Source organism: Pectinophora gossypiella, chromosome 7, assembly GCF_024362695.1.
Source record: "Pectinophora gossypiella chromosome 7, ilPecGoss1.1, whole genome shotgun sequence".
Taxonomy (NCBI): domain Eukaryota; kingdom Metazoa; phylum Arthropoda; class Insecta; order Lepidoptera; family Gelechiidae; genus Pectinophora; species Pectinophora gossypiella.
In genome coordinates, this window is record NC_065410.1 from 6,362,175 (window position 1) to 6,384,707 (window position 22,533).

Here is a 22,533-nt window from a genome sequence, read left to right on the forward strand (position 1 = left end):
GGCGTTGAGCCATAAAAATTCATACTAAGAATATTTTTTTGCCTGTGCCGGGATGAAAACGGACCTGGTGGGATACGGTGTAGTAGATACGGACCTTTACTCCTAGCGGCTTAAGACTAAAGTAATGCCCATAGGTCAGAGAGGGTAAGGTCGGCACCCGTTACGAATTGGTGCTGGGCGGAGAGTTATCGTTCTATAAGTACGTAGGAATTTGCATGCTACATTTTCATTGTAAAAATGAGGCAGTGGTTTCTATACGTAATATTATTTTTTATCAACGCGTTAGTCTTACAGAAAGCTCGGCGATGTATGGGTACTTAGTTCATCTTGCGATGGATTTACCTCAATTGGGTTATCGTTATGAGCTTATGTTACTAAAACACATAATAACGGGTTCTTACCGCGTTTAAATCAGGGAAATATGAGACTTCCGATATTTCGACACTGTTGCAAGTACCTTGATCACGGGATTACTGATGAGACTGGAGTGGAGTAGGTAGATCCTTAATTTTCTACGAGCAGACATATAAGACATATATATATATAGAACCCGTTATTATGTGTTTTAATTGTGATAATAACCGCGTAAACTTAAAACAGCTTATATTATGTCTATATCAAAATGCGAGTGTTACTCGACCTTCACATCTACATAAGAGCTTAAGAAACACAAACGAATAATTAGGAAACTATGAGTTTCCCGTTAATTTAAAGCCAATCATAAAATAGTGAGTAACGGGGGCGCGCTAGGAATTTAAATGAGCAAAGCCAAGATTAATCCCTTCACGCTACGTTAAAACTGTTTATACTGTAACTTTTATTTAGCTCATACATAAACTCTTATTAAATCTTATTAACTCATACATATACTATTATGGTGGGCAGAGCCGCAAACAATCAGAAGACATCCGGCAGCCACTGACGATTATGAATTCCTAAATTCCATAATAATGGTCCATCGGAAGAAAAACAGAGATCTATATTTTTGTTACCTCTTGATGTGATGTCGGAATGACGTGAATGTTGAATCATAGAAGAAAACAAGCTCGTACTAAAATTATGATAATGATTTTTAATTTACATAAATATGTTGTATGTTTATCATTCAACATCTTTTACGCACAAAAAGTTATAGATCAAGCAATAGATTACATTCTTGTTTATTTCTTTTGACGAGCATCAAATAGCCGTAGGCTTGACGATAACTATATCCTATTAAAAGTCGTAATTTGATATAAAGACGTATGATATGTCGCGTTTGTAACGAATAACCCCTGAGGCCAGAAGAATCAATCATTTTTATTCGAAAATAAATGCCTTTCAATTAGAAACATTTTGGCTTTGAAATTTAAATCAGTAAAACATAAATTCAGCTCTAATATAAATGTAGAACTATTTTTTTAGTAAGTATTAGAGATAAATCCACCTTTCTTTACATCTCTCTTTTTTATTTTTGTGTGTAAAATAAAGAATCTAATAACAGTAGATCAAAGAGCTTATACAATTATACTTAACTTACGCTTTCTTGCCCTTTCATAAGTTATAGAGGCCATTTTTACTACATCAATGATTTTGAAAGTTAAAAAAATAGCGTTTTGCTATATACGTTACAGGCTGACGACAGACAAGGTCTGACTACGGAACTGTGCCTACACAATGTCAATCATGAATCCTTACTCTATGGATAATAAAGTAAGAAACAAAAACTCACCCAACATACGGATGACCCGTCGCTGTGATGCACCATTCCTATACCGCACACTTCTGTTCGAGCGATCATTACTCTCAACCGACAGTTTCTTGGCTGGATGCAACACTCGTGACGTACGCAATTTAATTCCTATCAACGCATATAACACAGATATCACCGACATAGGCACTACGAAAAACACGAAACTAGACACAACAAACACTTGGTGCACACCGTGTCCTTTCACAGTACACGCACTCACATTCTGTCCGTTTTCTTTATACGACACGATGCCGAACTGCATCGCCTGAGGCACAGCCGTGCATAACGCACACACCCATATAGCGACGATAAATCGCACAGCTCTCGATAATTTCGACATCGTGTGCGACATGAACGGTCGACAAATGGCTATATATCTCTCGACGGTGAAAGCCGTTATTGTCAAGACGGTAGCGTTTGCAGAGGTCTCGGACGCGAGGCCCATCGCTATGCAGTGTGCTTCGCCGAAGGGGTAGGTGGTGGGGATCCAGAGTCGGTGGAGTTCGATGGGGAGGCCGCATACTAGGAGGATGAGGTCGGATATGGCGAGGCTGAAGAGGTAGAAATTGGTGGCGGTGTGCATGGAGCGGTTGCGCGCTATGACGACGCAAGTGCTGGTGTTGCCGAGGATGCCAGCGACGAAGATGATGGAGTATGTGACCGTCAGCGGCACGAGCAGGTCGAGTGACTCCGGCTCGCGGTAGGCCGCCGCCTTCACCGTCACATTAGACACGTTTGCCGCCAGGTCATCATAGTCTAGCTCCATCGCTCACCGGTTGTGTCTCCACATTCTTTACCTGTGGACAAAAAACGAGTCTTTATATTCAGCAACTATTCCTCCTTGATCGATATACACAAGTCGATGGAAGTACTTTCGAAATGGCGTAATAAATGCAAAAACGAAATAATAATTTGGCAGGTGTGTGTGATAGGATTAATATGTGTAGTAAACGACCGACCACCGACAGTGAAGGTCCTCGAGTCAATTAAATATTAATGACAGCGGGTACTACACGTCGCTTTTATCTTATAAATTCATGTGATACCTCTAGAATTATCTACAATGCTGTCAAAATCAAAGTCATCGTACATAATGTAATATAGTTAAGATGTTGTCTAACATACAGCTGCAAGATTATTAATTTTGCTTACTTTTAGATAGTTTAGTATTGAAAAAGCTTCGATTATTATTGAACATTACTGACGATGCATTGTAGATTTATATATATCGATATTATGGGTTCCGTCAGGAAAGGATGATAGTACAAAGGCGCCCTTTACATTACTTAGTACTTATAATACTCGCCTCATCATGATGCTTGCTGATTGAATGAATGGATGTAAGTTATCTCTCATTTGTTAACTTCAATTTGCAACGCTCTATCATTTTCTTTTAATTTTTACATATTATATTAATGCTTAAAGCGATAACTCCGTCATTTGCCATGTACCTGGTTAAGTATCTTTTGTAAATTATTTTTGTATTCAATTTTGTTTTGGGCAATAAAGTATTAGTATTTAAAACACATACAAACATACATAAACTCACGCCCATGTTCCCCGAAGGGGTGGGCAGAGCCACAAATAATCAAAAGACTATTTGCAGCCACTTTTGATACATAGTCCTAAGATGGATAATGATGAACCGTATGGTGATAGGGGATCTGCCTATAGCCCATATAGATTCATCATTTTTGGTAGGACGCCTTTATTTAAAACACATAACCGGAATAAATCAAATTATGTTCTTTCTGTCGATTCTATTGAAACGTCCTTGTGTTCAATGCGAAATTTATGCACCTATAAGAAATCGTGACCGCTGATATGATGGACGATAAAGAAACGTAATGTAAAATTTTATACCTGAAATGGAATTCGGAGTTCAAATCGATTACGGAAGTTGTTGATGCGATATATAATCATTTTTGTTCAAACATTTACTTAAGAGGATTAAAATGATTGTAGCCTCTATTGAAACGATAATACATAGGTTCTTATAATGAATATTTGCCAGTATGTTAAATTATGTTAATATCGTAAATATTTGATACTTCTATCTAAACAACCAAAATCCTGTGTCAATATAACCAAAATAATTTAGGTACATTTTCTAGAAATACTCGCCGTATTCATAGCGTCAAAAATAAAAATGTACTCAGTTCAAATAACCGAAAAAAAATAAAAATAAAAGGAGACATATATCTGCAATAAATTCCCTCGTATTTGACATTAATTATAACATTTGTGTTTTAAGTTTGTTTACAGGACAAGTCGTATGGAAAAACCAAACATTTGTACTTAAATAACTCTAACCGCAATAAGTGAGGTGGTAAAAAAACTCGACCGTCCTTCGAAGTTTATTTACTACTTACATATCTCCTCCCTGACTTGTCGATACACCTTTTAGAGTGTCGCACAAAAAAATGTTTTGGTCGTTAATTCTATATTTAGCTGATATCCCGAGCTCGGGATTTTCCCAGTCACCAGTTTTAATAATGACGACCTCCGTGGTCCAGTGGTTGAGCGTTGGGCTCACGATCCGAAAGTCCTGGGTTCGATTCCCGGTGTGGACATATCACAAAAATCACTTTGTGATCCCAAGTTTGGTTAGGACATGACAGGCTGATCACCTGATTATCCAAAAAGAAAGATGATCCGTGCTTCGGAAGGCACGTTAAGCCGTTGGTCCCGGTTAATACCGATGTAAGTAGTCGTTACATGAGCCATGTCAGGTGCTTTTGGCGGCTCAATAGTAACCCTGACACCAGGGTTGATGAGGTTGGTACTCCACCTCACAACCTACACGTTAGAAGAAGAAGACCAGTTTTAATCTAGAGAACTCGATGAGTCTCGATGAAATCACGTGACACTAATTTCGTATTTTTCCACCGTGGACCAAACTTGTTTACACTAAAACTTGTTTGTCTTGCAGTGGCTGCAAGTTGTCTTTGATTACTTGTGGCTCTGCCCACCCCATTTGGGATTACGGGCGTGAGTTTATGTATGTATGTATGTTAATGTATTTTATGATTCATTTATTAAACGTCCTCTGTGGTCCAGTGGTTGAAAGTTAAGCTCACGATCCGGAAGTCCCGTGTTCGTATCCCGGTGGAGAAATATCACAAAAATACTTTGTGATGTTGGTTATGACAAAACAGGATGTTCACCTGACCGTGCGAAAATAAGATCCGTGCTTCGGAAGGCACGTAATGCCGTCGGTCCCGGTTACTAGTTACTGCCAACCACCAGGGTTGATGGGGTTGGTAATCCACCTCACAACCCGATCGAAGAATGTTTTTTACGAAATATCCGGCTGCGACCATAGAACATGTAGATTTACTTTATATTTATACAATACAAAACGCTTGGATTCTGCTCCGCACCACCCAAATCCCCTGGTAGTTGCGGCTTCCGAGTACATTCCGCTTAGGGACGGTACTGAAAAGTATCGGCGTCCGAAGGACGTAATATACGATCCCAACGACCCGATTACTCTAGCCATAGAGGCAGCCAATCAGCTCGCGACACCAAACACTTCAGGTCCCCGATACCGACCCCGCCGGCGTGGTCGACGATTTCCCTCATTCAGCGCTTATCGCTATCGACCCACTAGGGTCGATTAATTCTTTCAAATATTTTTCCTCTCAGACGACGCCCTGAGCCGAGGTTCGCGCCCAACTGGGCACCCTCAGGCCTGTTGTCTTAAACGTTGTACCGGGTGAGAGCCTTCAGCGCTCCCCATTTGTCCGGCCAAGTAGTTAATGCCATCTGCGGCAAATCTACAATAAGTCACGTCAAAAAAAAAAAAAAAACGCTCTATTGCGCATATAAACACAACACTAAAAACTGTGACAAATGTGACAAGAGAAGTACAATCGGCAGTGCGATTCCTGCTCGCACACCGAGGGTCCCACACAAACGGCCATAAATTGAAATCTGATTGATAAGCTCGAGTTTAACAACCTCAAAGGCAGGCATAAGTATTAGCTGTTAATTTCAACTTTGTACCTCCACGCGTTTCCGGCAAAAAGGGTCTTGACAGACGGACAACAAAGTGTTCCCCGTAAGGGTTCCGGTTTTCCTTTTGAGTTTCGGAACCCTAAAAAGGCCATAAATAATAAAATAACTTCGTATAGTCAAATAAACAGAATAGTGACAGCTTTTTGATCAAATGAGTGAATATCAAAATTTCAAGTTTGGTGGCGAAATTTCATATTATTTTTTCGTGAAAAATTGGGTTCCGACATGAAAAAGATCCAAAAGGATCCTCGGTTTTCATGTCGGAATCCAATTTTTTGAAAATACGTACTTACATACATCACATTCGATTTTTACGACATTCCTACTTACCTAAATTCAATTCAACGCTTTCAAAACACAGTACTTATTGAGAAAATTGAGTAGCGCTCCCTGGTTGTGTAATGAAGAAATTCATCACCATTTAGATGTTCTCACCGTCAAACAAAAGATTGATAGCCTAAGCAAAATCTACAGAGCTCGCCTTGAGCATCATCCCAACCACCTCGCTCAGGAGCTCTTGCAAATAAACCAAATCCGTCGTCTGAAAAGACGGCCTATCATGGAGACGGAAATGGATTAAAGTCTCTGAATCATCTCATTATTGAAGCAGGTGTTCGGCTCTTGGTGTGTGTGGACTGTAAGTGTAGTAGATGGTGAGCAGTCGAGGGTTCTACTGCCAATTGCAAACCACCAGATTATTTCGTGTCACTATTTAATTAAGTTTTTGTAATTGGTAAAATACACTTTAGCGGGACGCGTCGGCCATTCCATTCCGTACAATATTGCCATGCCAAAAAAATGTTATTATTTTATACTTGTGTTGCCAGCAGAAGCCGGTCCCCTGCTAATTGCTGAGGATATGTCTCTCATAAAGCCAAGTTCCCCTTCAGCTCATCTGCTCATAGTAACACAAACGGACGTTAACTGACTGCAGATATAACTTAAAGAAAGAAAAATTATTTAAAATAAAATATTACGTACTAATTTATGTTTCCAACAGATATTGGAGTTCAATGACACTTCTATGGACACGCGTCCAACAAAGGGCTGTTGATGATAATAATATAATAGAATTCATAAATTTAGTCGACCCTCAAATTGTTCGGAAATTCGAGTTAACTAAAGCGGTATGCGACCGCAACTATGTCGTTCACATCAAAGTCTATCAACTAATGTGTTATGTAATCATAATAAATTAACGAAACCACATGATTTACATATTAAGTACATATTAGAGGAAATACTGGTTTATATAAGATAACATCTTTGCTTATGTTTAGTGTTGTTTACCATTTTTACAACGAATGTCAGCATTAGATGAACAAAAATCATCATCAATATAAGAGCCACGCTCTTGTCGGGGCAGCATTTCCATTCTACTTTTTTAGGGAAAATTAGGGCAGTGGTTTTCCTCTTGCCTGCCACCCCGCAGTACTCTAACTAACACTACTACTCCTAAAGGTACTAAGGTAAGGCAATAGTAGGTAGGTACTTATGTTAAGTATAATAATTTATTTTGTGTTTTTTGTACTTATGTTTGTTTATCTTAAGTGCAGTTTTCAATAACACAGTTGGCTCCACCATTATAGACGGCAATACGGCTTACCAAAGTCTAACAGAAAGCTCGGTGAGGTGTAGGTACTCAGTTCATCTTGCGATGGATGTACCTCTGACTACCCCAATTGCGATGTAGGCGTGAGCTTGTGGTATGTTAAAGTAAATAAAGCTAAACAAATTCAATCTATACAAACAAGCTGCTTGTTTAATAATTAAACATTTTTATTTGTTTATTTTTTACTTTTATGTTGCCTTTTTTACGTTGGTAGGATTATACCTCTATATTTATTTTTCCTATTTCTTATTACTTTATTTTTGATTGGATTGCGCCATCCCACGCTTCAATTAGTAAACTTCTTTCGCCCTGAGGTTCGAATCCCGGTGGGGACATGTCACAAAAATCACTTTGTGATCCACAGTTTGGTTAGGACATTACAGGCTGATCACCTGATTGTCCGAAAGTAAGATGATCCGTGCTTCGGATGGCACCTTAAGCCGTTGGCCCCGGTTATTACTTACTGATGTAAGTATGTAGTCGTTACATGAGCCATGTCACGGGCCTTTGGCGGCTCAGTATTAACCCTGTCACCAGGGTTGATGACATTGGTATTCCACCTCACAACCCATACGATAAGAAAAAGAAGGCCCTAAGGTTGCCTGGCAGAAATTGCTGTTTAGCAATAAGGCCGTCTATTGTGCTTATTTTATTCGTCTATACATGTTCTGTGTTTATGTTTCGTGCAATAAAGTATTATTGATTGACTGATTGATTGATTGACTTTTATCGTTATTTTATTAGGTAGATACTTACTCTACATCATATTATCATTCTCGGTGCTAGCCGCGAGCTAGGAATACACAAGGATGACTTCTGTTTTTCACCCACACAAGTACTTTATCTTGGGTACTGTTTCATAAATCGGCACATTACACACAGACGTGTATAAAGAGTGACTGTAGAATTTACATCAGCTAAGATTTATGAAGCAATAGGGTATTTGACTGGGTCAAAGATAAATTACAAAATGCTAATCTAGAAATAGAAGCCAGTCTAAAATGATCTACAGGGTGGCCCAGAAGTTCACGTTCAAAATGAAAGAATAGATAGAGGGACTCATTAGCTACCAGAAACACTCCCATGTATATTTAGCGATTATTTACGGTTTAGGAGATATGACCCATTTTGTATCTTTTTCTAGATTTTCTACCTTACTTCAGAAATCATCATTTTGTCGCTATCTCTTTCTTAATAATTTTTTTATTTAACTTCATAACTATGCCTAAGGATATGTACCGCTAGGTGAAAAAATGAAAGCAGTCAAAACAAAGATAAAAAAAAGTTATTGGAAATCAAAGTGAGAATTCGACCAAAATTGTTACAGTTGTTAAAACTTCGCCGAAGAATAATAAACACATGATATTGTCATGGACCCTGAAAGTATTTCTAAAAACTGCTCCATTTAATAGGCTTTTAGAAACATCCAAAAAAAGTACCCGTAATAAGGGCATAAAACTAAGTAATTAGCCCTCAAAGATGCAAGACTAATTTTTCATTTTGAACGTGAACTTCTGGGCCACCCTGGATAATGAATATCATTTTACTTTTCGGCTTATTTTCGAGTTTTAATTTAGAACTAAGTAATATTGAGTGTGACGTTTGCCCGCTTTTATTTATGATGTCTCAGGATAGTATATCCATCCATACAAACTCCAAAGAATAATTTCGCAAAAAAAGTATCTCATTTGACTAAGTTGTCAAGTAGCCTATTAGGTATTTACACTAAATAGTAAGTCGCAGGTTCGAACCCAACACAAGCCTAAACCAATGATTGTGGAGTTTGTTTTCGAAGTCATGTTTGAAACATAAATGATTATCACGTGCTAAGCGGTGAAAGAAAAACATCGTGAGGAAACCCACATTCCCGAGAAATGCATTTTCGGAGGTATGTGACCTAACATGTATTGGAATGATTTTCCCTTCGCGCTTCTGTAAGAAACCGGACCTGTCAAATCTTCAGGTTACGTTAACGGACCCTGTGAAAAACTGAATAATACTATGGGGGATGATGATGAAAAGTTGGATAGTATTTTTAGTTAAACAACTACGTAAGTGTATTTATTAACGGTTTGACAATACAAGCACATAACATCATGCCTGTATCCCCGAAAGGGTAGGCAGAGTTATATAGTAAATACATCCACTCCTCGCCTCGCTCCTCGCGGCTATGTTTAAATCCCATGTAATAGAAGGCGCTTCCAACCTCTCTCTGTCTGTCTGTTTCTGTGCGTTTGAGATGTGGTGTTGGCGAAGGATGGAGGGTATAAGCTGGACTGAAATGGTGTCAAATGAAAAAGTGCTGGAAAGAGTTGAAGAAAAGAGAACCATATTGAAGACTATAGAGAACCGGAGAGGAAATATGATTGGCCACTTGATACGACACGATTCATTTACAACAAACATTATAGAAGGAAAAATTGAAAGGAAGAGAGGAAGGGGTACACCTAGGATAACATTTCTTATCTTATCTTATTTAGCCTATACGATCCCACTGCTGGGCAAAAGGATAACATTTATGAAACAAATAAAAAATAAAGGTGCAGGCCGTGTCGTATCGGGAGGTGAAGGTTTTGGCGGGAAGAAGAGAGGAATGGCGGTTACTCCACCGACAAGAGCGCAGATCTTAAATAGAGAGAGAATAGAAGGCGATTCTACTCCCATTTTTTCTTTTGACGCAACTTATTTTAGATTTGCCGCAGATGGCATTAACTACTTGGCTAGACAAATGGGGAGCGCTGAAGGCTCTCACCCGGTACAACGTTTAAGACAACAGGCCTGAGCACCCAGTTGGGCGCGAACCTCGGCTCAGGGCGTCGTCTGAGAGGGAAACTAATTGAAATAATTAATCGACCCTATTGGGTCGATAGTGATAAGCGCTGATTGAGGGAAATCGTCGACCACACCGGCGGGGTCGGTATGGGGGTCCTACTCCCATTCTATTCTATTCCCATTAACCGGGCACAAAACTTGGTTACCACGGATACCAACAATAATCCAAAGTTATAAAGTTAAAAAGAAATTACGCTTTGACAGTAATTTGACATATTTTCATGAGAAAGAACTAAAAGTATTATCAGCTTCAGACTAAAGAGAAAAAGCGGAATAACTTCGACTAAAGAGAGAAGTTTTGTAAGTGAAAGCTTGTTAGCGGTTCGTATTTGATTATTATGACCGGTTGAATAAACAGTCCAGTTTCGTTATCCCCGGATATATTTCAGCCAAAAATACCTTTTTTTACAAGCGTTAATAAATTTAGAGCATTTTGGTACTAATCGGATTAGATTAGACAAGATCGTCCAACTGAAACGGAAAACAAGTAACTTCGCCAATTTCGTGTTTCAACTGGAAAATGCAGAAGTTTCTAGATATTCAGAATATTCCTGTGCAAATAGAGACTGGGACTTCAACGTCCTTAGGTAATAGTTGAATATGTAGAAAACAAAAGGCGGTAACGCAACAATTATACGGTACAGTCATGAGCAATACAATGTACCCACTTTAGGACTCTGTCGCACTGACATATTTGACATTTAGTGAGACTTGCAGTTCAATTTGTCAAAAAAGTTAATGTGATATGGTACCAAAGTGTATACATACGTAGATACATATCGTCACTGGAAAGGCAAAATTACGTAAGCGCCAAAATAGGTATTTTGGGTTTTTTATATATTCGGAATCAGCGTTTCATTCTGCGTCGATCTGTCTGGGTAGCATTGCGATACGAGCACTTTTTTGGCGCTTATGTAAATTTAAAAATAGTTGACTTTTTTCAATTCCAGTTTCTTAAACGACAAGATTTTGGTGTTTTTTTCGTGACTGGTGTATAAGTAATATTGTGTTCCTATATAATAACTACATATTAACTTTAAGTAAATTTGGCATTCTATAGTTTGAAAAGTATCGTTTTATTAGTAATTTTGGACTACTGAAAATAAAAAATAGACTATGTATAAGTCATTTTTATTTACAGCTTTTAAAATAAGTAAGGCGTATAAGAAAAAAATGTCTTAGCATGTTTATGCAGTGAATGGCGAATAAGTAATTTTGACTTACAGTATTTAGAATAAGTAAGGCTTGTACGTAAATTTGCCTTCGCATTTTTATGCTGTTATTAAGCAAGTTTGTGGGCTAGCAGTAAGTTTCCCAGGAAGTTATTTTTTAACAATAGATCTAAAAGTAAAACTATTTTAGAATTGATTTTATAATTTATTAGCGACCCGGCTTCGCTCGGATGCAATGCTGAGGAAAAATGAAATTATTTACGACATCACATTAAAATCCTCAAAAATAACAGTATTTCTACACTATTTATTGGATGTTATTATACATACCTATAAACTTTCCTCTTGAATCACTCTATCTACTAAAGAAAATTGCATCAAAATCCGTTGCGCAATTTTAAAGATTTAAGCGTACATAGGGATATAGGGACAGAAAAAGCGACTTTGTTATACTTTTTAAGTTCTGTCGTTTGCATATTTAGCGCCAATTTTGAATTGAGAACTCAAAATTCTAATTTGTTGGAATTTCGAATATCAAAACAATTGAAAGCATTAGGATTAATGCAATTGTTTAGTCACAGCGTTGGTTTGAATCTGTCAGGTCACGTCCGAAAATGAATCTTACAAAGAAAAATTTTCTATAACTTTCGAAGAGGCCTACCGCGACTTCAGTGTTTCAAACAGTTAAAATCTCTATTCCACGATGAAGTGCCATGTCTGCGAACCATCGAACGCTGGTATTTAGAATTCGAGCGTGGACATCCGCCTTCACTGAAGATAATATCGTTGCTGTGAGACAACTAATCCTCAAAAATCGTCATGTGACATACCGAGAATAGAGGCGTTATTAGGCATTTCAGGGACAACCATTTAAACGATATTGCATGAGGCACTTGGTGTGAGAAAACTAGTTTGCCGTTGCATCCCGCATTTTCTGACGATCATAAGGTAGCCCGCGTCAGATGGTGTAAGAAAACTCTTCAGAGGTTCAACCGAGGAGAGTCAAATCACGTGTACGACATCATCAGTGGTGACGAATCTTGGATTTATGCTATTATCCTGATTCCAAACAACAATCCACAGTTTGGGTCTTCCAAAACGAGTCAAAGCCGACTAAAGTTGTTCGCTCTCGAAGCACTTCAAAGAAGATGGTGGCTACCTTCGTGGAGAAAATCGGTCATGTTGCGACAATTGCACTTGAAGATCGTAGGACGGTTAATGCGGATTGGTATACCACAATTTGTTTACCACAAGTCATCGCCGAACTTCGAAAATCTAACCCAAAGCGACGCATGATGATGCGCAGGGGTGCAGGATGCTGCATCATGACAACGCAAGCTCACACACCGCTCGTCAAACGATTATTTGAAGCAGGAAAACGTAGAAATTCTTGACCATCCTCCATACAGTCCTGACCTAAGCTCCAATGATTTCTTTACATTTCCTAAAATTAAAAAAGAAACTCTTCGCGGTCAAAGGTTCCAGTGCGGTGAAGAAGCGGCCAACGCTTTCAAGTCAGCCACTCTGTTTTCCGCATTTAGACTCTAAGGTGGCCCATTATGCGTGTAATTGTTGACTACGTAAGCCAACCTATCTCCTTCCAGAAGCTCAGAAGCCTCCTGGGGATTTCACAGGCTTCGCGGAGCGACCCCATTCCTTTGAGGATTTTTCCCCGTTGTGCTGACACTCCCGTGCATTCCAGGATTACATGGGGGGGCAGTTTCTTCTGCGTCCAGACAGCCTCTGCAAAGTGGGCTGTCCGTTATCCCTAAGTTAAATAGGTGCTTGTTGAGTGGGCAGTGACCCGTTATACTGCCCACTACTATTCGGAGGTCATTGCGGTTTAAGCGAAGCAGTCGGCGGGTGAATTGGATATCATAGGCATGATATCCTTCGACTGTCTGCATGTGGGCAGCTGTGCCCATCTGTCGTTGTGTAGTTGCTGGGTATGGTCCCTTACCCAAGAGCGTAACTGACTGAAAGGTATCGGCAGGATTGGTTCGGGTCCATATACCCTGGTGTCTGATCCTCTCCTTGCCAGTTCGTCGGCGGCATCATTACCCAGCGATCCACTGTGCTGCCCTGCATATTATGGACGGTGGATGCCAAAGACAAAATTAAGGGCAACATCCTTCTTTCAGTCATTTTGTAATATCGTCCATCTTGGATTTGAAATTTTGACATAATGACAGTATTCTACTAGTGTAGTCCTATCATTTGATACCCATATTGAGGGGGTTGTGGAAAAATATGTACCTAGTCCGCTATTTTGGAACGGCGGCCATCTTGGATTTTAAATTTTGACATAATCACAGTATTCTACTTGTGTAGCTATTTCATTTGATACCCATATTGAGGGGGGTTGGAAAAATATGTAATCCCCCATTATGTACCGGCTGCCATCTTAGATTTATAATGTTATTGATTTTATTATAATATTGTATTGACATCGGAATTAAAGGTGCGTACCAAATTTCAGATCAATCTGACAACAGGAAGGTACTTAAATTGCAATATCTAATTTTGATACAAATATACCGTACGGGTTTAGCTAAATAAAAACGTTTAACCCTTTCACGGACAGAGACCATGGGTCATTGGTGGTTCATAATAAGTAGTATGGCACCTTGGAATCGGAACGTCCGTATACGTTCTGTCTTTGAAAGTGTTAAAAAGAAACTTTTACAAACAGATAACGGGTTGTACGCTATTATTTATATTTTATGAAACTTTATTTCTGGCACTTCAGTATTTTAATAGCTATTTTTATAAATCAATTGAAGTAATAAGTAATTTAAGGAGGTATTAAGAATAATTATTTGTCTCTTACGTCTTTTTACCCATGGAAGATATTACAAAAACTTACTTTAAAGAATCTTTGGTGAACTGACATAATCAATCGATCACTTTTTAGGCAATTTTCACATAATGAAAGCAGATGTGTAAAAGTCGTTACAGTAACTTTTACTCCGCTAACATTACAGTATTATTATATTTAAAGAAATATTGTCGTTCTCGTATGCATTGTCGTAAGAGCTGTAAGTAATTTTGCTTCCAAATAATATTTTAACCAGATGGCGGTTAAGTAAATTTGCTTTACTGTAAACTGAAGTCATTTTTACGTAAGCGCCACTATATCCTAAAATAGCAATCCAACAGTTATGATATGTATTGCTGGACATAGAAAATTAAAAAACAATGTAACCTTACATTGACATCATCTAAATTGGATAATTGGGTAAAAAGTTATGATAAAAAAACGAAAAAATGAAACTTTAAACGGCTTTTTCTCGAAATGGCCTTTTGGCGCTTACGTAATTTTGCCTTTCCAGTGACGATATTAATGCTCGTGACCGTACACTTCAAGCACACCGACTCCCAGCAACTAGCGCCACGCCCGCATTTTTGTATGAACCTACAACCTCGATCATAAACACCCTATTACATACGCCTCCGTGGTCCAGTGGTTAACCGTTGGGCTCACGATCCGGAGGTCCCGGGTTCGATTTCCGGTTGGGACATATCACTAAAATTACTTTGTAGTCCTTAGTTTGGTTAGAACTTTGGCTGATCACCTGATTGTCTGAAAGTAAGATTATCCGTGCTTCGGAAGGCACGTTAAGCCGTTGGTCCCGGTTACAACTTACTGATGTAAGTAAGTAGTCATAACATAACATAAACAGCCTATATATATAAATATTTGTTTATTTATGTTGAGTAAATATAAAGATATTCTTTTACGAAAAGATAAAAAACTTGACCATGACACGGACATACGTGTAAGCATTCATTAAAAACCATTTCGGGTTCTTGACCCGATGACCTTACAGCCTCTAAACCCTTCTCAAAAGCGACGATTTAAAATAATACTTCATAATTAAACTTTATCACCACATTACAAATGACTATTGAAATAAAAAAAGTTTATAAAACAAAACAAAAGAATTAACGGGGAAGTCTGCACCTCGAAAATTATTTTTGTGATCGTAAACTTAATGTGTTATTCAAAATAGTAGTCAAGTACGAGTCGCCGTCAGTATATTCTTTGCACGCCGAATTCAATCGGTAATAGGTCGTAACTCCGCATCGAAGGTATTTTTGCGTTTTATCGGCGATATGGCTCACCACCTATCGCTGATCTAACACAAAGCTCGGTTAGGTGTTGGTACTTAGTTCATCTTGCGATCGACCTCTGTCTACCCCAATTGGGATATAGTCGTGACTTTATGTATGAAGATCGTACCTAATCGTACGTAAGTAGTCGTAATTCATACTCATCATGTTCCTGACGTTATCCCGTTTTACACGGGGTCGGCTCACCTAACGTGAATATTTGACCCGGTTTTTTATAGAAGCGACTACCTGTCCGACCTTCCAAGGTGAAGGGAAAACCAGTCCTATTACAGATTAGTCCACATACCTCCGAAAACACATTTCTCGAGTGCGTAGTTTACTCTAGACGTTTTCATTATTGACTCTGAGCATATGATAATCATTTAAGATCCAATGATGAATTCGATTGATTTGATTTGATTTTTTGCAGCGTGATGGAGGTCTGCGCCCAGCAGTGGGACGTATATAGGCTGTTTATGAAGATGAGTTTGAAATTCATTCACGATCGTATTTTAAAAAACTTTGAGGGATGATTCAGACCACGAAACTGAGTTATTATTAAGTCACGGCCAAGTTATTAAGCTGCTGCTACTGCTGCTGTTGGGCTAAGTAACGGCCTCCGTGGTCCAGTGGTTGAGCGTTGTGCTCACGATCCGGAGGTCCCGGGTTCGAATCCCGGTGGGGACAAATCACAAAAATTACTTTGTGATCCCTAGTTTGGTTTGGACACTGATCACCTGATTGGCAAAAAGTATGATGATCCGTGCTTCGAAAGGCGCGTTATATTTATTACTTAACGATGTAAGTACATAGTCGTTACATGAGTCATGTCAGGGGCCTATGGCGGCTCAATAATAACCCTGACACCAGGGTTAATGGGGTTGGTAATCCACCTCACAACCTACACGATAGAAGAAGAATCATCCCCCTCAGTATTCGTTACGATGGCACTAACATCCTGTATGTTTGTATTGTGTGCAAAGAGTTTTTGATTTGTATAGTACTTAGGTAAAGCTCAATTAAAAGTTGTTGCTATTTTTGCCACGGAACACTAAAAACAGAAAACGAACAATCCCACGATGTTTTTTCTCGAAGATTATTATATAATAATATTTTATTTATACCTGCCAAACCAGTGTTGTTATTATGCTAAAAATAGTTTGTGTATGTTTTGATGTTAGAGTAAGAATTATATCGCAGAGACTTTTTGATATGATTATTCATCTAACAGCCTACGCTGTATAGTAGTTAGAGCATTTAGCTCACAATCTGATCTGGGTTCGAATCCAAACTCGCTTTGTAAGACTGACCTTTGTTTGGCTAGAACATTATAGGCTGATTTACGAGATTGTCCTTATTCCCATTGTTAATACATAAACTGCCTATATACGTCCCACTGCTGGGCACAGGCCTCCCCTCAATCAACCGGAGGGGGTACGGAGCATACTCCACCACACTGCTCTAATGCGGGTTGGTGGAGGTGTTTTTACGGCTAATAGCCGGGACCAACGGCTTAACGTGCCCTCCTAAGCACGGAATCGTCTTACTTTTTCGGACAATCAGGTGATTCAAGCCTGAAAAGTCCTTATCAAACAAAGGACAGTCTCACAAAGTGATTTCGACAATGTCCCCATCGACACACAGCCAACATCCCATAACAAACAGCCACCGACAACACAGCCTCCGTGGTCTAGTGGTTAGAGAGTTAGGCTCACGATCTGGAGGTCTGGGTTCGATTCCCATTGTTAATACACTAAATCTTTTAAGGGGCAATGTATACGTTTTTATAATAAGATTCCCATTGACATTCAGAATTTGCCTTTCAACTGTTTTAAACTTTATAAAAAAGGTTATTATAAAGTTTGCGATTATTTAGAAGATATGAATGCATGGGATTACCTGTCTGAGAAGCTAAATTATTCAACTGTATAACAATATTTTATGTTTATTTATATTTATAAAGAACGTCTAGGACCCGAGGTTTTTCTTGCAGCTCCTTTCCCCGGCTATACAGGTTGTGAGAAGCTGCAGTAATTTTAGGCGGATGAGACGTTCGTTTTGTAAAAAATAGCGATTCAAAGTGTAACTATGTTACCTACTGAATCACTCTATCTATTAAAAAAACTGCATCAAAATCCGTTGCATAGTTTTAAAGATTTAAGCATTCATAGTTTCCTATCACAAACAAATCGTTGCTTAAATGGAGCCTCCGTGCACCTGATAATGTAAAATAACTAAGATAAAGAAATAAACATTTTAAATTTTTTTTTTATAGGGATACAGGGACAGAAAAAGCGAGTTTGCTTTATACTATGTAGTGATGACAATTGCAATGATCGTTTTACATACATACTAATAATAGTTCATAATATTAGTATGTAAACCTAAAGCTTAGAACTCTGACATAGTATTAATATTGTCACAGTGAAAGTTATTATTACTCCGCAAGTTGGACGAAGAGCAAACTCACAACATTAAGTATTAACTGTATAGAGTTCGACCGTTCCAAATGTATGGTAACTCACAATACAGAATTGTAATATTTAGGTATTATTTATTGTATACAGAATAAAGAACAGAAACAACAACAACAGAATATCTATAGTATGTGTATAATATATATATTTAGTATATAAGATTGTGTATGTATATATAAAATGTGTCTATTGTTTTATTTTACGTATTTGCGCGCTACACTGCAGCTGTACAAATGTACCATATCCTTTGCCGAAGGTTGTCTGGAAGAGATCGCTCTTAGCGATAAGGCCGCCTTTGCCCACCTTAGAATAAGTTTATCCTGTAAATGTTTTGTGTATTTGTGTGCAATAAAGTAGTTTTTATTTTTATTTATTTATTTAAAGTGTACGATAATTACTATTTCAAAGATTCCGGTCCGCTGACTGTCTCATACCTCACAATATCATCCGCGCATAGGGCAGGTGGTCTGCCTCGATATCGCATACCGTCTCTTGGCTAAATGAGATGAAATGAAATTTATTATCGCTACCATTCCGTAACCGTCTTAGTCCTTCTATTATCTTCCTGTCTAGCCAAGTGTATACATTATAATTGATTATCACGTGCTCAGTGGTGAAGGAAAACATAGCGAAGAAACCCACGTTCTCGAGAAATGGGTTGCGAAAGTATAAGTCTGGCATTTTACCACGTTTTTCTATAACGTCACAATGTGCTTTTTCATACAAATTCCATATTCATTTGGTGTTTTGACGTTTAGTAAAAATTTATTGATTTGACTGGTTGGAGACTACCCTATTTAACTTTTTTTGAATTGAATAATGGGTCGTTCACCTATCACTATACAATCTGTCTGTCTACTGACGATTTGTGTCTCGGGCTGCCAGAATGAATATAAATTGCTATTTTATGAATGGATGTCACGAGGTAGGTATTTTAACTGAATCACCCGTGAATAGTGTCGTTACATGGTATTACACAACCATAATACATCTTCAATGAACTGTACAATGTGTCTATATGAGCTACTCCATAGTAACAAGGTGGAATTGAAACGATGCGTTATAACGTCTCCTTCCGAAACAAAACTTCCGAGGCACAAAAGCGCCTTTTTCAAAAATCACAGTCGGATGACGTGATTTTTGTTAACAAAACCTCGCTTGCTTGTTTCAATCCAAATAAAAAATTGTGTTTTTTTTATTTTTGACTTATTGTAGATTTGCCGCAAATAACATTAACTGCTTGCCGGACAAATGCGGAGCGCTAAGGGCTCTGACCCGGTACAAAATTTAACACAACATACCTGAGGGTGCCCAGTTGGGAGTACATTTTTACCGAAATCGAGCATTCGTTGAAGAAAATCACATCAAAATTTGATTTTTTCAAACAGGCGCTTACGTGGTATTCGGTATATAGCGATAAACTTATGATAATAGTAGCTTTCCGCACGCGACTTAGTCGGCTAGGCATCGATTATTTTATGAGCACTATAGCAAACCCCGGACACTTTATAGTTCTGTGCTTCATACAAACAACCTCGTTTTACACAGACACAACACATTGACGTTATCGTACACGCGCGTCTGTGTGTGTCTAGCGCCATACGATTCCGGTGGTGTGGATATGTCCGGTGGGGGGTGAGGTAAAACTAGCTAGCGCGATATGTCTGTACCTGGAGTTTGATCTAAGTGTATCATTGCCTTGTCAAGCAGTTCAGATGTGAAAAGGTAACAAATAGAGAGAGTTATTACGCTTACTTATTAAGTACCTAACTTGTAATGTCCATCTAATAAGTTAATCAATCATAAAATGTTTATTGCACACAAAACATAAAATATATAGGACAGTAACAAATGGATAAAATCAGCACAACAGGCGCCCTTATTGCTGAGCAGAAATTAATTTCTGCCGGTCAACTGTAAGGTGAAATGAAACAATGTATTGAAGCGCGAGATAAAGTCAATAATCTGAAGATTTGACAGGACCGACTTTTTACAGAAGCGACTCACCTTCCAACCTTGAATGTGTTCCTCTAGTTATTAAATAACTTGTAATGTATATCCTCATTGGTTTTTAAAAGATGTGTTGCTGTTGCAGTTTCTTGTCATTTCTTCTCCTCAGCCATAACACCTTGCGAAATGACGTAAATTCAAAAATGTTACATTGACCTTCAACAAGTTTATCCATGATAATTACGTTGAATAAATGATTCTGATTTCTGATTTCTGAACCCGCGAAGGGAAAACCAGCCCAATACAGGTTAGGTCCAAGAAGAGCTTACATAGAACAGATTAAAGAGATGGCGAACGTCGCGTCGTGTCTATAAAGAAGTGAAGGAACTGGCCTTTGATAGACAAAAGCGTGGTTCTTAAATTAGTGATGATGTAATGACAGGTTAGGTCAAATACCTCCGAAAATGCATTTCTCGGGAATGTGGGTTTCCTCACAATGTTTTCCTTCATCGCTGAGTACGTGGTAATAGTATATGATCCAAAAATGTATTCGAAAACAAATTCGACAATCATTATGGTTCAGTTAACCTGGAATCGAACCTGCGACCTCAAAATGAGAGGCTAGCATTCGCCATCGAATAAATCAGTCTCATTTTCTTTCACTTTCAGATATACAAGACTTACTTAATTTAAATCTATTAAAGAAATAATACTATGGTAATATTCCAACATATAATATGCACCTACGTGTAGGTGGGTCATCTCAAAATTTCAAGTTTGGTGGCGAAATTTCATATTATTTTTTCGTGAAAAATTGGGTTCCGACATGAAAAAGGAATTTTTCAATTCCCAATTTCCCCAATTTTTCACGAAAAAATTATATGATAGTCGCCACCAAACGACACATTTTGATATTCACTCAGGTACATCCTGAGTTGTCGCGTGTTTCTGGTATTTATGATCAGTTCACAACTGAACTATACCTATAAAATCTAGCCGTAAAGCCTTTATAATTTATATAGTATTATAAAAACCTAAGTATATTGCTTGTTTGATGATGAAAACAACACATGTGCCTCGTAGAATTTCTAACGTCGTATGTTCCCACAGACGTCGTAACACGTTCTGAAGCGGTTGTAAAGTTGTGGAATAGTGGTAATGAATTAGAATAAAATATGAAATGCCAGTGAGGGTTCTGTAATATCTAAATCTACCTCGAATAATACCTAGTTATTTATGTAACTGTCACGTAAAGAGGGGTTTTATATTTATAGTACAAGTGTGCCGAGCGAAGCCAAAAGAAGGATGGTTCAATAATAGTATGACACGTGTTTTAATACCATGCACAGGGGCCTCAGCCAAAAAAGCAAACGATGATGACAGTCGGAAGTGTATGACAGTGACAAAAATGTATGGCATTGACATAAGGTAATAAATGTCAACCCCATACACGTGTTAGTGACATTGTAACGAAAACTTTGATGGATGATTAAAATCACAATTCTGAGTTGATATCAAGTGGAATTTTTCGTCACAAAAGCATGGAACTGAAATTAATTTAAAAACTAAATTATTCATTAATTTTCCGGTAGGAATGCCCAAAGTTTTTGTTACGTTGTCACTAACACCCATACGTACTCGTACCCGTATGGCTACCCGTAATTACTTCTACATGGTGTAAGTGACTTCGTAATGAATACTAAGGGGGATGATCCGGCTCACGATTCTGAATTAATATCAAGTGGCACTTTCCATCACATAAGTATAGAATTTAAAAAAAATGTGTAATTAGACTAAGTTTTTATAGTTATTTATGAATTTTAATAAAGAATTAAAAAGTATTTAAAAATACTTACAGAAAATATGATGAAATTGATATTGACTCAGAGCCATGAGCTGAATCATCCCTCTCAATATTCGGTACGGTGTCACTAACATCCTGTAGGTATACACCCTGTGTACCACACTTTTGCGACGGAAAAGTCCACTTGATATTAACTCAGAATCATGGTCTGAATCATCCCCCTCAGTATTCGTGTCACTAACACCCTGTGTTTGTAACACTGTCAGTGATTATTGTCATACCTAATCGTTTGCAACTCGGCTAAGGCCCTAGTTGTATCAACACCGTAATTGGAGCATCGTAATAGAGTAAATGGAGTAACAGTCCTGAAGCATTATTTTTTTTATCCAATGTCTGTATCCTATGTATTATGTTGTGAACAAGAATATATGTAAGAATTTACTATGCCTTGGGGGTTTTCAGATAGTCGATAATACACAAGTACGATTAACAAGTAGGAAAAGATATTATAAGACATAATGAAGAGACCAAACTTTTTCTGGTGGTCTGACAGACCTCCGAAGACAAATAGTTAGGCAGAGTCGATATATTGCGATTATTTATCATAAAAACTTTTGAAATTAACCAACTAACCAATTATGTAAATGAAGGTGAATATTACCGCAATCCTATATCAAGTTTTGTTAGGAAACATTTTTGTATAATAAAATTAATTATTACCTGTATACGATATGAACGAGATTTTAGTAGTTGTTGTAACTGGTTTATCAACTTGTTCACGGAATTGATATTTTAAAATAAAATTAAATGAAGCAAGTAAA

At 38.0% G+C, this 22,533-nt stretch overlaps 1 protein-coding gene across 3 annotated transcripts in view; it reads right to left on the minus strand.

The window, feature by feature from the left end:
* LOC126368569 (pyrokinin-1 receptor-like) overlaps positions 1–22,533 on the minus strand; it is a 140,338-nt gene that overhangs the window by 69,767 nt on the left and 48,038 nt on the right. For all 3 annotated transcript variants that reach the window (XR_007566614.1, XM_050012614.1, XM_050012615.1), the window contains exon 2: positions 1,712–2,529. Coding sequence is in view for 2 of the 3 variants with exons in the window: in XM_050012614.1 (XP_049868571.1) it covers positions 1,712–2,498 (787 nt within the window). In the remaining variant the exon portion in view is untranslated. The remainder of the gene's footprint in view (positions 1–1,711; positions 2,530–22,533) is intronic.